This window comes from Tauraco erythrolophus, chromosome Z, assembly GCF_009769465.1.
Source record: "Tauraco erythrolophus isolate bTauEry1 chromosome Z, bTauEry1.pri, whole genome shotgun sequence".
Lineage (NCBI taxonomy): Eukaryota > Metazoa > Chordata > Aves > Musophagiformes > Musophagidae > Tauraco > Tauraco erythrolophus.
Genome location: NC_141496.1, coordinates 40423373 through 40438964, shown reverse-complemented (window position 1 = coordinate 40438964; position 15592 = coordinate 40423373). Strand labels below are relative to the sequence as shown.

Sequence of the window (15592 nt, the reverse complement as noted above, 5' to 3'; positions counted from 1 at the left end):
TCTATATAGACCTATTCTAGACCATATTCAGCCATTCTTCATTTTCAAAGGAATGGAATAAAATTTTCTTCATAGACCTGATGCAATGAAAACTGGAGACACATCCCCCGTTTAGTGGTCCCTGAATGTGAATGGTAAAACATGGTTTCTCAAGTCTCTAGATGTAGCTTCATTTGTAACTCAACAGTTTATTTTATTTTGAGGTTGTAAGTTACAAACTCTGAAAACTGGATCAAGAGTATGTGAGGAGACAGTTGCATCTGTTGTCTTACAGTATTTAGATTACCTGCTTTCAAAGAGAACTGAGAGGGCACAGTAAGTCATAGTTAAAACATTCTACTCTTTGTTGTAAAGGTAGTGTTATTGTCAATAACTTCAGGCAGGTAAAATTGTGGACTAGTAGCAATAAATCATTTTCAGACAGGAAAAAAAGGGAACAGAACTTAATTTTTAGGAAAAAACACAAAATTCCTTCTACATTTCCATTAGCGTCTGGAACACTGATATATGTCAAGGAAAGAATAGCGTCTTAATATTTGTCTGTCCCTTAAGGTGTGTGAGTATCTCTGTATGTGCATATAAGTATATATACATGTTCACACACATATGACTATTTATTTCTCACGTTTCTTTCTGATAGTGCCTGAAGCTGAAATTTCTAGGGAGGCTGCTGACATGGAAATGAATAGAGAAAAGTATGTGGAAGAACTGAAGAAAGCATTGATAGCTGGAGAAGAATCAGCTGGCAAATATAACTTTGCTGTTTCAAGAGATGATGAAAACATGGAGTGCCACTTCTCCTATGAAAGAAATCTGAAAGATGGCTCTGTAAGTATAGTTAAATGTTTAAATTTGTCTGTTAAAGTATGAGAAGGACCTTCTTGATGCATTTCTATGTTTTATTACGTTATTTAAAATCAAATAGACCTGTGATACACATTTCGGATTGAATGAATATTGTGAACTCTGCCATGGGCCAAACTAGAATGAGGTTTGTGGTTTCCTATGAAAACCTGGTATCAATAGAACTATTTCTGTGTTACTTTTTTAAATGCTACTGGATAAGAGTGTTACTTCTCTATTTAAAGTTTTGGCTTAGTGTAGTGATAGGACAAGGCGTAATAGTTTTAAACTGAAAGAGGGTAGATTTAGATTGGACATAGAGAAGCTCTTCCCTCTGAGGGTGGTGAGGCACTAGAACAGGCTGCCCAGAGGAGCTGTGGCTGTCCCATCGCTGGAAGTGTTCAAGGCCAGGTTGGATGAGGCTTTGAGCAACCTGGTGTAGTGGAAGGTGACCCTGTGCGTGGCAGGGGGGTTGGAACTAAGTGATCGTAAGGACCTTTCCAACCCTAACCATTCTATGATTTATGTTTTGGTGTTTGTTTAAGCAGGGTATGCCTATGTTTTGGAGCTGTAGTTTAGTATTAAGCTGCTATGTTTCATAAGCTGTAACTTTGTTTTCAGTCCCTAACTTAGGAAGTATGTTTCCTTTTTAAATTCCAGCCTTCAATGGATTTGTTCTTTGCTTGTTTCTTCTTTCTTCTCTCTCTATACTCACCTAAATAAGGAAAAATATTAAATTTTAAGTAAGATTATTTTTAAATGCTAAAATATACTTTTAAAATGAGCTTTTCTATTAATTTAAAGATTTTTGGAAGCTAACAGTGAAATTGTTTCTTGCTTTGAAGTGAATTAAATTACAACTGGGGATGTGATTCCGTGTTGGTTTCTTGGCTGCAAAGGAAAGGACTGTCTTAAAGCAAGAAAGAAACCAGTATAATCTGTATCTGTAGACACTTCTGTCTATTTAAGGTTGTGGTTTGGTGTTAAAACTTTTCTGGGAAAGAAGCTGATTTAAGGTAATCATCCTTACTTGTACTCTTCCTGCCACCCTGAACTCCCTAAAAATTAATACTCTGCCTTTCCCAAGGTTTGTCACAGCTTCAGTTATGCTAGGATAGTAGTTGGGCTGACTGACCACTCAGTTACATTAGTGAAATAATGTGGATTTAAAAAGCACTACTTTAAAATTGCACTGATGTAAATTGCACTGATTTAGTTCAGGGCACAGTTCTGCAATCAGTTTCTCTGGCATTATTGAGGGGAAGAAAATTGCAGATAGAGCATGGAGATGAGATTGCAGACACAGAAGAGTAGGAGTGTCTTTGGCCATATCTTTTTTTTCACCTGGGGAAAAAATCTAGCATGGAGTTGTATCTGGGAGCAAAGTATCTAGGGATTGTCCTACCTGCTTCATTTAAAAAGATTTCTGCTTCAGACCATTGGCCTGTGTTTTGCACCTCATTTGGTTAATTTTGGCAGGTATCACCTTGTAAGAAACTAGCAGAGATGTCTGACTTGTAACAAAAAAACAAACCAAAGAAACTACCTTCTCTGGGATGTGTCAGTGGAAATACTTTTGTCCTCTAAATTGGAAATAGACAAAGAATGCAGGATAGCAATTGGTCACAAACCTGAAATGGGAATATGTATATATTTCATGTACATGTATCTCTTAGATGAGATGGGGAAAAATTCACTTTAAAGAGGAGGAGCATTTATATTACCTAATCAGTAGCAGCTCACTTACATGGTTATAGTCAGAGTCTTGGCTTCATTTTAGTAAGCAGAGGAAGAGAGATTCAGTAGAATGAAGTTCAGCTCCTTACGAGTACTTCATTATAGGCCTTTTTCCTTGTGTGGTATAGGAAATTTCACCACAATTTGGTTGAAGTGCCAAAAGTTAGGTAATGTAAGTTTTGCAATTGGCATTATCAATATTTCTGTGTATTTACCCAAGGCCTTACAGGCTCTATACCCTCTTCTGGACACTTCTTGGGAGCACACAGGGCTCAGTGCTGTTCATAAAGGGTCTAGGTCAAAAGTACTATATTACATCAGGATTGCAAGGTTGGGACCAGATTTTACTTAGAAAATCAGAGCAGTAATTTTAAGAATCCTGTTTTTCTTGTCTGTGTCACACATAATATATTCTAAATACCAGACAGATGAAATACATAATATTTTTTTTATTGAAGGAAAATATCTTCATATATATGGGCCCATCTAATATAGGTTTCCATCAATTAAGGCTTACGAGAAATTTAATTCATATGAAAACATCTTTATGTCAATTTGGGAAAATAATAATCTGGCCAAAGAAATTGAAAATACAAAGTGTCTTGAGTGCTATGCATGCTTTTAGCTTTGGGTGTCAAAAGAGTGTTTTTAGAAAAGATGTAATTTCGTGGGTGAAAATGCACCTTTTTTTCCTTCTGTACTAAACTAATGCCTACAAATACAATTGCCAAAGCCTTTGTCAGAATTACAGATAGCTTTCAGGTCTGTAAGAGAATATATTTCAATCGTTTTGCAAATTTTCTGTGGAAGTATCCATGATGTATGTCTTTCACCATCAGATTAGGAAATTAATCTTTCTGGGCTCTGTACATCCAGAGGACTGAAGTTCAGCTAAACGTACGTTTACCGCAGAGGGAGCCTAGAGAAACTACTCTGCAATTTAAACATGACTTAAGTTCGGTGTTTATCTCTGAACAGTACTTATTTTTCTTACTGAGTATTTGTCTTTATGTCTTTTGTTTAGTAGTTATGAATATTTTCTCTTTCCCTTTTCTTATTTCAGCAACTGTATGTATACACAATTTACAGTCTTCCCAGTCTTGGGAAGAGCGTTGTGGGGCAGAGCGGGACAGGACGGGATGACGATGGCAATGTGTGTGTGGAGAGAGGGGAGCTTTTGGTTAAACTGTACTGCATTTCTTTTGTTAGATGTGCTACCTTCAGTCAAACTGAGAGGTGTAATTAGTCTTCATATTTTTGTTTAAAAGTGTGGGGATAAAGGAAAAGGAACATAATTTCCAATTTTGACAGTAGTGTACATAGTACTACTTTCAAGTTTCCTACTTCACTTCTCCTACCTCATTATATTGTTAATCACCATTGTGAGAAAAGTCCATTTGTTTATCAGGAACAATTAGAAGATTGCTATTCTTAAACCAGTGTTTTTGTCATTTTATATATAACAAAAGAAGACATTCCAGAAAAGTATTCATGAAGATGTGATTGGTTTTGTTTGAATACTGAATTTTTTGCTTTATCTTAACTGAAAAGTGTTAACCACATTATTTAAAAAACCCCAAAGCTTCTGAAATGCATTGTTATACTTTGTAAGCTATAAAATGATTATTAATTCATGCAGCCATCTATTACGGCATTTTTTTTCACCCAGTGAGTGCACAGGTGCCTAAGAATAAGTTTTATACTCTTGGAAAAACAATATGCCTTTTGTTAGGTGTATATGCATGCCTGTATACACAAGCTTGATTATTTTAATTAATTTTAGTGAAACCTACCTACAGCATGATGTTGATCGCCAGTAGTCAGTCACCTATGTCCATCTCAACCAGTAATGTCCGGTGCGGTGCTCTGCCATTGTTCTCCATCCAGTCTGTATAAACCACTAATTCCTACCGGAAACGAGAAGTAGCATTTCTACAAAATAATTTGCCTTTTTTCTTCTGAATACATCATAGATTCAGTTGAATTTGGGCCCTTATGTGCAAATGATGTCTACACAGTTTATAAATATTTGCTGGCTGAAAAGTCTGTGAGGTTTAGGTACACGATGGGTATACTCCAAACGGAATGAGCATTTTAAAAGCATCTTAAAGAATTCACAGTGGTAAATTCTTGCAGCTTGTAAGACAAGTTACTTCTTATTCTTTCTTGTTGTTAAGAAAATTCATATTTATTTTTAGATATCTTAGTTTACATGAATAATCTCAAATATCTTTCTCAATACATTTATAATTCACACTAGTTAATAATAGTATGGTATATACTAATTTTTGTTACTTTAATTAACAAAGAAAATGTGTCTGAGGAAGCTGAAAAAGAGAAGTTAACTACAACTTATTTTTTAGTATATTGCATCCGTGTGGGAGAAGTATACTGCTGCATCCGAGTACACCATCTTGGTATATTTGTTCATGCTTGTTTCTTGCACATGTGAAGCATACTCTGTACATGATTAGCATGCTTCATATAGACTAGGAACTTGGTAAGCAGATCTAATTTGTGATAAATAACAAAAGTTTTCATATGGTAGTGCATCAGAAGTTAGTCTTTAAAATTGTAAGCCTTAAAAAGCATTGTTTAGTGTTACAAATCAGTAATGTAATCATTATTGACTGATGTGAAGTAAAGTTATCTGTGTCACCAGTGTTGCTTGATTTTTCTCTTGATGAGCATAATTTTCAGCTTGGTAATTACTAACGTTGTAATACTATATGTATATATATTATATAATTTATAGACACATGTAATTTTCAAGGACTTAGTGAATATGTGAATCTGAAATACTCTGTTTTCAATAGTCTGTTTTTCTAAATGTTTTTCTTTCTTTTTAATTGTGCACTGGCATATTTGTTTTTCAGTCTTCTAGTAGAGAGTATCTGTAGGTGATGTTGGACTAGTGAATGATAATAGTCACTTGATGATGATAAAATGTGTTAGATACTGAATTTTTGTTTCCATAACTGTACTAAACTGTGGTCTTTGAAATAATTTTTACCTTCTTTGGAGCAGCTTGGTAAAGTTCTGCTTCCCTAAAATATTATGATGTGTCAAAACTGTATTGGGTGGTATATAGGAGTGCAAATAAAAATAATGAAGTGATGTTAAGCGAAGGAAAATGTAGACATACTATTGGGAAATATTTTCTGATGTTGAAATTTGTTTTACTGCTGAAGTGTTTGCCAGAGGAAGCGGTAGCAGCCCCATTGCGTCAGTCACTTCAAAACTGACTGGACAAAGGAAAGGAATATGCACTGTAAGTAGCTATCCCGCATTAGTAGTATAGCACATTAGATGACTTAATAGGCGGTGTCCATCCCAAAAACCTGTGAATCTCTGCTTTCCTGCCCAGACTACTGTATATGTGAGCTCCATTGGTCTATGGTGCAATAAATACCTTCACTAAGGAACTCGTGTTTACAAACAGACACACACAAGTTGAAGAGTGATAGGGTGGAGTATGTAGCTTTTGCAAGTTGCCTCATGAGAAGAGGTTTGTCATCCCTCATTAGGTGCCACAGGTTGATTGTTCAAAGTTTATTGTGTCTTTTGTAGTCTAGATGGAACATTTGACAGTGGTAAGTCTGACAGATGATTCTCCACTGTAGCAATGAAAATTGGCATTGTAAACATCTCATTGAGGTAGGCTTACAAACAAGCCCTTGAAAATCAGTTTGGTTTTCCTTTCCTAGCTGATAGGGAAGAATAATTATCCCTTATTTACTTATGGAAATAAATAAGTTGTCTGTGGTTCCTCTAAATTATTTCCCCCTCTTTTGTACTGGCTCATGAAGGCTGAACTTAACGCTTATTAGCCAGAGCCTGCTTTGAAGGCCAAGGAGACCTGTCACAACTTAGGAGGGTGTAAGAAGGCAGGCTGCATCCAGATGCGAAATCACTTTGACAGTTTTTTGTATAGCTTTTACCACCAGCATAAGTAAAGATCAGGGGAGTCATTTACAGCATCTGTGTAATATACGGAAGACTACAGTACAGTCTTAATTCACCTGTTGTTTAGTTAATGAACAGGTAAGTTCCTTCCATGAACTGATGTCTACCACAAAGCTAGATGCTTAAAAGTAAATGCTTACAACTACTCCATCACTGTTCTAGTTGGATGAAACCAAACCTTTCTCTCAAGATCCTTTTAGAAGTGTTTATAATGATTAATATATAGTAATGATGTATATGAAAGATTTATGTAATGAATGTGTTTACTTAGATGCTGATGGGTTTTTTTGAATGGATGAAAAACTTCCCCAAGTCACAAATAATTCATATCTGATTTGGAGGTGATATCTATGTAACATGTTTATATTGCAGTGTCATAGTTGCAGGTAATTTTAAAAGTATCAGAATAAGAATCATCATCTGAATGAAGGGAAGCCCATAAGGATTTTAGTACTTTCTTACTCATCTTCTTGAAATAGTGACCAAAAAAGATAAAATGCTGTCTGAGTTTTATAAATACTTGTTCCAGCTGTATCTCAGCCTGATGTAGCTGAGCCTAAAATATTACACCTTTAAAAATTCCAATGTGTTTTTTGATTTATCTTCCTTATGACAGGTGGCTTTGCCGTAGGGCGTTCAGCACTCTGCCGCTAGGAGCTGTTTTTAGGGTGGTGAGGGCAAAGTAGACTGTTAAGAGTCACATTAAAATAACAATGGCTTTGGTATACAGTGGGACTTGTGTGTCAAGCCAGCTGCAGTGCAAAATGGGCCACACACACAGAGATCTCAGTAAGGGGCCATTGAGGCTGGGCCAGCTAAACTGCTGCCACCTAAACAAACACCAGCACAGAGTCAGTGATTTAGCGCTTGATCTAAGTAGGTGACCACTTGGAAGTAAATCTTTCCAAGTACTTTTGCGAGTCACTACACATATAATAAATAATGGAAATCCGGCAAGAGGTTTTTTTTTTGTCCTGGCAATTAAATTGATTAAATATCCTTTGATAAACAATTATTTGAGTGCTAGCAGTCGTCTTTTTTTACAGTAATGTGACAGGCTCTGTTCTTTTTCTTGCCTTTTGTGTAAATTTATAAACAGGGAGGATGTGAGCTTCAGAAATTCCACCTTAGATACAGTACTATTGCTAATTAGGCTGATGGAAGAGATGCTGTTACTTGTGTTTTCCGTTTCCTGTGGCTGCTTTTCCGTGGTCGATTCTGTGAGTTCATCATGAGTTTACTACAAGTTAAAAATAGTTGGAGAAAGTCATGCTAACCAAAACTTTACACAGCGTGCTAAACGAGCGAAATAGAATTGGTAGAGCTCTTTATGCTGTCCAAACTGTCTCAGTTCAAGGTTTGAATAGTTACTTTGCTCTAAACCACTGAGGATGTGTTGTTTGGATAACAAAGGTCACTGAGAGTTCAAATTGTTTCCCAGGCAATTCGACTAACTGCTCAACTGAGAAGACAGAAGGATGAAATGATTAATTTTTAGGTCAGTGTAAAGGCAATGACTCTTCTGTATCATTTGTGTCTATGTACTTCAGGATTTAAGAGTGTACACTTAATGAGTTTCTCAGAAGCCTTGTGTAAAAATAGTTTACTAATGTGCCTTATATAATAAAAACATCAAATGTTATCATTTGTGTAATCTCAGACTTCCAAGTGCTGCATGATTTTCCCCATCTCACCTGATGTGTACCTTTATAAACTCTTCAGGTCTTGTAGGTACACTTTAAATGCAGTGGATCACTTCTGTAGCTTTGAGGTAAGAAAAGCTTTTTTTAAAAAAAAAGTCCTTTCCCCCCTCAAACGTTAATAATGTGTACAATATTTGACAAAAGTCCTGGAGAATTAAGTTATGCTATTTTCCTTGTTTAGCTATGTGATTGTAAGATTTTTCTTGATTTGAAGACGTATTGGTGGGAAGTACATTTAAAACACCAGTAGTATATCCCTTTGAAAATGAAGGATTGTTGAAAAAGGAAGAACCAAAGGTTGCAATGAATAAATACTCCTTCAGTTTCTCTCTACCTGTTAGGATTTGCAGATTTAACTGAAATTATCCAGTTGAACAAAAATAGTAGTTTAACTGCTTTAAAGCCTATTATAAATGACACTATAAATGGCATTTTCTAATTTCACCAGCACAATGATGGTCTAGATATGTTAAAATAGCTGTAAAATGTTCTTAAAATGGTGAAATAACAGATACTGATTTGATTTATAAAAGAAAGATTGTCAGTTGTCCTTTCCCCCTCCTGATGTTATTGCATTGTCTCCCCTCTCTTCCTCTCAATTCTTTCAGATTTTCCCTTTTGGCATACCTGCTGTGCATTTCAAATCTCTGTGTAGACATCAAGGCTTACTTTTACTTGTACAGCTGAGTACAAATGCTTTCATTTTAAGAGGAAAATCTTTAAATCATGGCATATTGACAAGTCTTCGTTTCCCAAGAAAAACAAAGAGGACAGTAGATGGTCTGGAAAAAAGATTACTGTGTGTGTTTTAAAACTTCACTACAGGATTCTAATCCCATATTCTCTGTAAGAATGAACAACAGTCAGAGCCTGAAGAACAGCAAGAATCTCACCTATGTTTCAGAAATGCTTTTGCAGCTCCATAGGAAGCTTTTGTCTTTCTACCTGCAAAGACATAGGAAGACCCTCAAGCTCAGGATAATAATGTTTTGTTAAATTTTGTGTTCACTAAAATAGAACCTTTACCAGTATAAAATATTGAATGTGTATGTTGTAACCCTCAAAGGTTCGAGTAAATGCTTCCAGTTGATTTCAACACATGTACTAGTTCTGCTGTAGTTACATACGGAAATTGTCTTGAAATGTAAGAAAAGAGCCAATTTGAGATGTCTAGCATTTAAAAAAAACCCAGAAAATACAGAAGTATCTTTGTGTAGTGTGATACAGAAATAAGGTACTGTAGGATTTGAAGTGAGGAAGGTGTTACACTTCCTGTTGTTTTCTTCGCTTAAGTTGCAGCAGTTTGTTATACATGTATCTTTGCTTGTTCACTTATCTTATGGAGTCACTGTATGTTAGTGATTCTGACATAGAAATGAACTTTGCTCTGAAAAGTGAGAACAAGTTCCAAATGTCATTGTCCAATAAGCAGAGCAAGGTCAACTGTTTCCTGGTGAAACAGTACTATTGTAATTTTGCTCCTTTGCTATAAATACTGTAAACTGTTGCGTCTGACCTTAGAATTTTACAGAATGCTAATTACTGACTGTTAAGATGTCAGAGAGCATCTGGAGTTTTTATCATGGAGGACAAAGTCTAGGGTTCTTTGATTTGAGATTTAAAATTGAAAGCCAAATTACCTATATATTTGAAATTTTTGGTGAGTCAAACATTCATTTAGCATTGTTCTAAAATATAATATCACTGGAAAACCCTTTTTAAGGTAGGTTCTCTGCTTTTCAGATCTTGAATGTGGTTCTCTTACAGAAATATGTCTCCCAGAGAGGTAAATACAGCATACAATTTCAAGAGTAATTTTCTGGATAGTATCATTCTGTGGAAAAGCTCTTCCATATAAGATGATTTGTCATCTTGTCTTTTTTTTTAATTATTATTCCTCTCAGAGGCTCCTGCAAAGTGTTTTATGTTTCATTTAAAATTTAGTTTTAGTTGGTTTGCTGGTTATAAAATGTAACTGGTACTAGTTTGTTTTTTGGGGGTTTTCAGAATACAAATCCTGGTTTTCTGCATCTGTTCTCTGACAAATCTAAGTTTTGGGGTTTTTTGAGATACAGATTTTTGTTCTGTTCATACAAGCACATTGTCTTCTCAGTGCATATTGTCTTCATGTTGTCTTCTTGGTGCATAATTGATACCTGTAGGTTATTAGTATAATATAAATATGTAAGCATATGCTGATTTGTGGTAACTGAACCTTACTAATGCCTTAGGCGCTGCAGAGGTACCAAAAAGTGGAATATGGAAACTGTCAGGTTTTTTCCTTCTCATTCGATACGGATTATTGTAACATTACATTATTCTAAATCTTTTAACCTGATTTCAATATTGGGAGGGAGTGGGGATAAAACCCTCCAACACTGAGATATCAGTAGGAGAAGAAAAATTACACACATCTGTCCTCATCTTCTCCAATAATAAACTGCATTCTCCAATTCAGGAACTGCTGTCGTGGCCTGTATTAGCAAATAACATCCATCACATTGAAATCAGCTGTGTAAATATCATCAGATTTAGTCTCCTACATACAGCGTGGGGCTTAGAAGGGAACCTCTTAGGTGAGAGAAGGTCCTCTGCTTTGCAAAGTTATGCTTTTCAGTAGTAGTTTCTATCAAAAAACATAAATATATAATTTTAGTTTTTTCTTGCGTCTCTACATTCCTATATTTACTTCATATAAGCTGTTTATCAATGATGTGCATTATCAGGTACAAGCTGTATAATTGTGTGTGTATACATATAAACTGACAGGTTTATAGGTCGTTGTGCCCTTTTTTTTCTTACTAGAAAATAGTGTATGAAATATACTCTTCACTATTGGATGATCATAGAATCATAAAATGGTTAGAGTTGGAAGAGACCTCAAAGATCATCTAGTTCCAACGCCCCTGCCATGGGCAGGGAAACCCTCCACTACATCAGGTTGCCCAAAGCCTCATCCAGCCTGGCCTTCAACACTTGCAGGGATGGGGCATCCACAACTTCTCTAGGCAACCTGTTCCAGAGACTCGCCACCCTCTGAGTGAAAAATTTCTTCCTTATATCCAATCTAAATCTCCCCTCTTTCAGTTTAAATCCATTGCCCTTTGTCCTATCACTACATGCCCTTGTAAAAAGTCCCTCTTCAGCTTTCCTGTAGGCCCCCTTTAAGTACTGGAAAGCCGCTATAAGATCACCCTGGAGCCTTCTCTTCTCCAGGCTGAACAACCTCAACTCTCTCAGCCTGTCTTCATAGCAGAGGTGCTCCAGCCCTCAGATCATCTTTGTGGCCCTCCTCTGGCCCCGCTCCAGCAGCTCCATGTCCTTCCTGTGCTGGGGACTCCAGGTGGGGTCTCAGGAGAGCAGAGTAGAGGGGCAGAATCCCCTCCCTCGACCTGCTGGCCACGCTCCTTTTGATGCAGTCCAGGATATGGTTGGCTCTCTGGGCTGCCAGTGCACATTGCCGGCTCATGTTGAGCTTCTGATCCACCAGCACTCCCAAGTCCTTTTCCTCAGGGCTGCTCTCAATTCGTTTTCCACCCAGCCTGTACTTGTGCTTGGGATTGCTCTGACCCATGTGCAGGACCTTGCACTTGGCCTTGTTGAACTTCGTGAGGTTCTCACAGGCCCACCTCTCTAGCCTGTCAAGGTCCCTCTGGATGGCATCCCTTCCCTCCAGCGTGTCCACAACACCACACAACTTGGTGTTTGAGGTTGCACTCGATCCCACTGTCCATGTCACCAACAAATATGCTTAATATATTTACAGTTTAGCTTGCGATAAAATTCTAACTTAGCTAAAATGGCTTAATGCAGAACTCTAATTACCAACATCGTGGAATTTTCAGTTACTTGTTATATTTTATACTAGTTCTTTGTGCACTTGGTTGATTGCTATACAACTCACAAAGCAATAGGAAATAGATTTTCATGGCTTCATACTGAACTTGTTACTTTGCAGTTGCGTTCTGTAGCTGTTCAGTTTTAACTAGAATGAGAATTTGTTACTCTATGTATAGCTAGTCCATCCTAGAAAGATTAGATGGATGGCTTTTGCTATTTATTTGGAAAAATCATGACCATACTCTTTTGCTCTAGCCTGACTCTCTACCTTTCTCCTCTGAACTGAATTACTCTTAGGGAAAGGAAAAAAAAAAAAAGGTTTATGCACCATCTAACGTAGCTTTTAGAGACTTACTGACTTGAGCTATTGCTTGGCAGTTACAGCACAAGTAAAAGTTCTAGTCCAGATGAGAGGTCTAAGCCTGAGGTAATGTGGTGAACTTGGAAGTCTGAAGTTACATGGAGAAAAATTGTGAGCTTATCTAGCCTTTACAAGTACTGTTTTATTCACAATTTAAACTACTGTTTAAACTAAACAAAAATTCTGTTGAACAACCATGCGTATCATGAGAACGTGTCTTCTTTTAAATAACCCAGACACAACCGATAATTTTTTTTTTAATTTTTTTTTTGGCTAACAACTGAAAATAGAAGAATTTACTGTCATCTTTTATTTCCCTGTGCTCACAAAGGAGTTAAAACAGTGTAGTCTTGGTACCTGCTTTGAGAAACTGGTGTTCTAAATCAGGCATTCACTTCAGGTTTTTGGTTTTGTGTTACTGAGATTGTATACTGACAGACATTAAGCAATGCAGTTTTAACCTCATTAAGAAATAATGAGATGTTGTCTAGGACATAGGTCAAAACTGAGAACATTAAACAAGAATGCAAATACCAATGAAAAGCAAATGAAAGGGTGTTTAAAGGGTTATTTCAAATATACACACGTGTTAATTATAATCAAAGATGAAAATTTTGGCCTGCGTCAATGGAAATTATTGAACCCACTGAAATGGTAGCTTGCTTCTCGTCTGTTGAACAAGGAAGATTTCTGTAAAGTCACCCTTCCCCCCAAACTGTAGGAAAGTTAGTAATATTGTTTATTAATAATGACAGTTGTCTGCAACCTGAAAACAGTTAACTAGAAGGCAGTCATGAGGTTTGGTGCTTATTGTAAAGCAACTGTCTGTCTGGATCTTGTCTTAATCTTCTAGATCTTGCTCGCCATAAGATAGCATAACTGTCTCCTCTCTGGTTCCCTTTCACTGAGACTTTACCTGTGCTTCTACAGTGAGCATGCTGGAACAAAGTCCATGACTGAAGGTAGAGAAGAAACATCTCTCTCTGGTCACTCCCATCCCTACTTGTCCTAGTGTGGAGATGTCCAGAAAACAACTGCTATATTTCCAAAAGTGGTTCTCATGGCATGTCAGCAACAAAAAAAACTCAAGTGCTTAGGCACATTTGCGGATTTTTTAGGATTACCTATAAAGAAAATTTTGACTTTTGAGATCTGTCTGTGTTTGTGTTCTGTCAGTACTTTTTATTTTTAAATAACTGCCTTAAAATATTTAGTATATATTTTATTTTTATACACACTAGTTGGTGTACAACAAACTAGTTATATTTCTGAGAGACCCAGTTGAAGGTTTTGTTAGCTATGATGAGGGTCAAAATCATGTTTTCATTGGCTTTAAATAACTAAATGTGAATTCTCTTGTTCAAGAGAAGAATTAGCCTGCTGGTACACTTGTGAGTTAGCTTGAAAAAACTGTAAACTACATAACTAAGATGTTATGCTTTCAAGAGTCCTTGCAAGGTATGAGCGAATTATTCAATGTATTTGGGAAAAGGATATTTTAATAGGGCTGTTATTTGGACACGTGGTAAGAGTATTGTGCTAACCAGTGGAAGTGGGTATGTTATTCGTATTAGCTACCTGACATAGTTACAGTTTAAAAATTCTTGTTTAAGTGATATAATCTGAGGATAAGAACAGCATGATTGCAAAAAGAACATCCGTTCTCTGGAAAACAAATTTCATGTACCAATCGTTTATCTTGAAAGAGGATGAGTAAAAGACGCAAACCAACAAAAGCTGTTCCACTGTTGCCTCCAAAATTACTTGGTTAGTAATGAAAAGTTTGTTTCTCTGCTTTCTCTGCAAGCATACAATATATCTTGCAATAGCGTAATTTTCATCGATTTTAGCAGTTTATCCTAAGCTCTATCGCTTTATATCTTGTTAGAAAATCAGTGTTCATGTCCAACTTTAATAATATCTAACAACATAAAGAAGTACATATAACCAGATAGTGCTTGAACAAGTTGATGATTGAGGGTACCAAAGAGTGCAAATTATTCAAGGTAAAGGTATTCTTAATTTGTGATAAAAGTAATTCCACCAGATTGTGTGTGGGAGGGGTGGGTGGACAGGACTTGTCTGTTAACTCTTAGACAGGCAGCACCTTGATTTTTACGTGTCAGAACAGATTCAAGGGGCATTAGAAATGGATGAGAACGCTGCTTTTGAGAGTGAGAACAATGAGGTGAACACTTGGGCTCAACAGCTTTCACAAGAACCTCGTACATGTCACCTCTGAAATCTTGATGAAGGCCTGACTGTGTATATTGGAAGTACATTTGATTTACCGTACTAATTTCACTTTCCTTTTTGTCTGTGGTCCTTGAGAATTTTTAAATCCGTTTTGCTAAAGCATCTTTTTTCTTTGTGGCTAGAATGCCAGAAAGATGTTAAGTTACATAGTATTTACCACAGGGTAAGACTGAGACCATTCTCTGACTAAATATCTTGATTTATGGAAAAAAAAATTGGGGCACATACCACTTTTTATTTTCTTGCCACTATATTCTTTGGTCGGGGTGGGAGGTCTGTAGGTTCTGTGGCACAAACATGAAAAGTGGGCACCACTCCACCCGAAAACCCAAACATGACAATAAAGAAAACAGATACACATCCTTGATATCTGAATTTCTCAAGAGGAAAATAAACCCACTTCTCAAGTGGAGGGAAAATTAACTTATTTTGGTTTTAACTTTTCTTGGACAAGCTGATATCTAAAATTGATGATGTGACTTTTTTTTTTTCACCTTTATTACTAACTGATTTTAAACCTTGGAGTTGGAAGGCGATGTATTCCCACGTTTTACCCATCCTAATGTAGCTGTGTGGTTTATCTCAAGTTTGTTAGACAGTACTTATATAACATGAATGCAGTGGTTTCTTTCTGGTGCGCTGCCAGAGCTGCATGTGTTCGTCAAATGTTGTTTAGTCATTGCAGCATGTTTATGCCATCTGGAAATGCATGTGCTTCCTTTCCTGAACAATGGTCTTTAATCAAGACCACTATTAGCGAAAGGCTAGAAAGAGTAGTATACGTAATCAGTAAGATGCCAAAATTAAAATTACACATATATTTTTCCTAGCTCTATCATGTTGCGTTCAGGGTAACAAGCTTCCAGACGGTACCGCATCTCTGGAA

At 36.6% G+C, this 15592-nt stretch overlaps 1 protein-coding gene across 1 annotated transcript in view; it reads left to right on the top strand.

Annotated features, from left to right (window-relative positions):
* The window catches only part of XRCC4 (X-ray repair cross complementing 4), a 187315-nt gene that overhangs the window by 27325 nt on the left and 144398 nt on the right, over window positions 1–15592 (top strand). The window contains exon 3 of the mRNA XM_086629505.1: window positions 641–828. Within this exon, the coding sequence (XP_086485631.1) occupies window positions 641–828 (188 nt within the window). The remainder of the gene's footprint in view (window positions 1–640; window positions 829–15592) is intronic.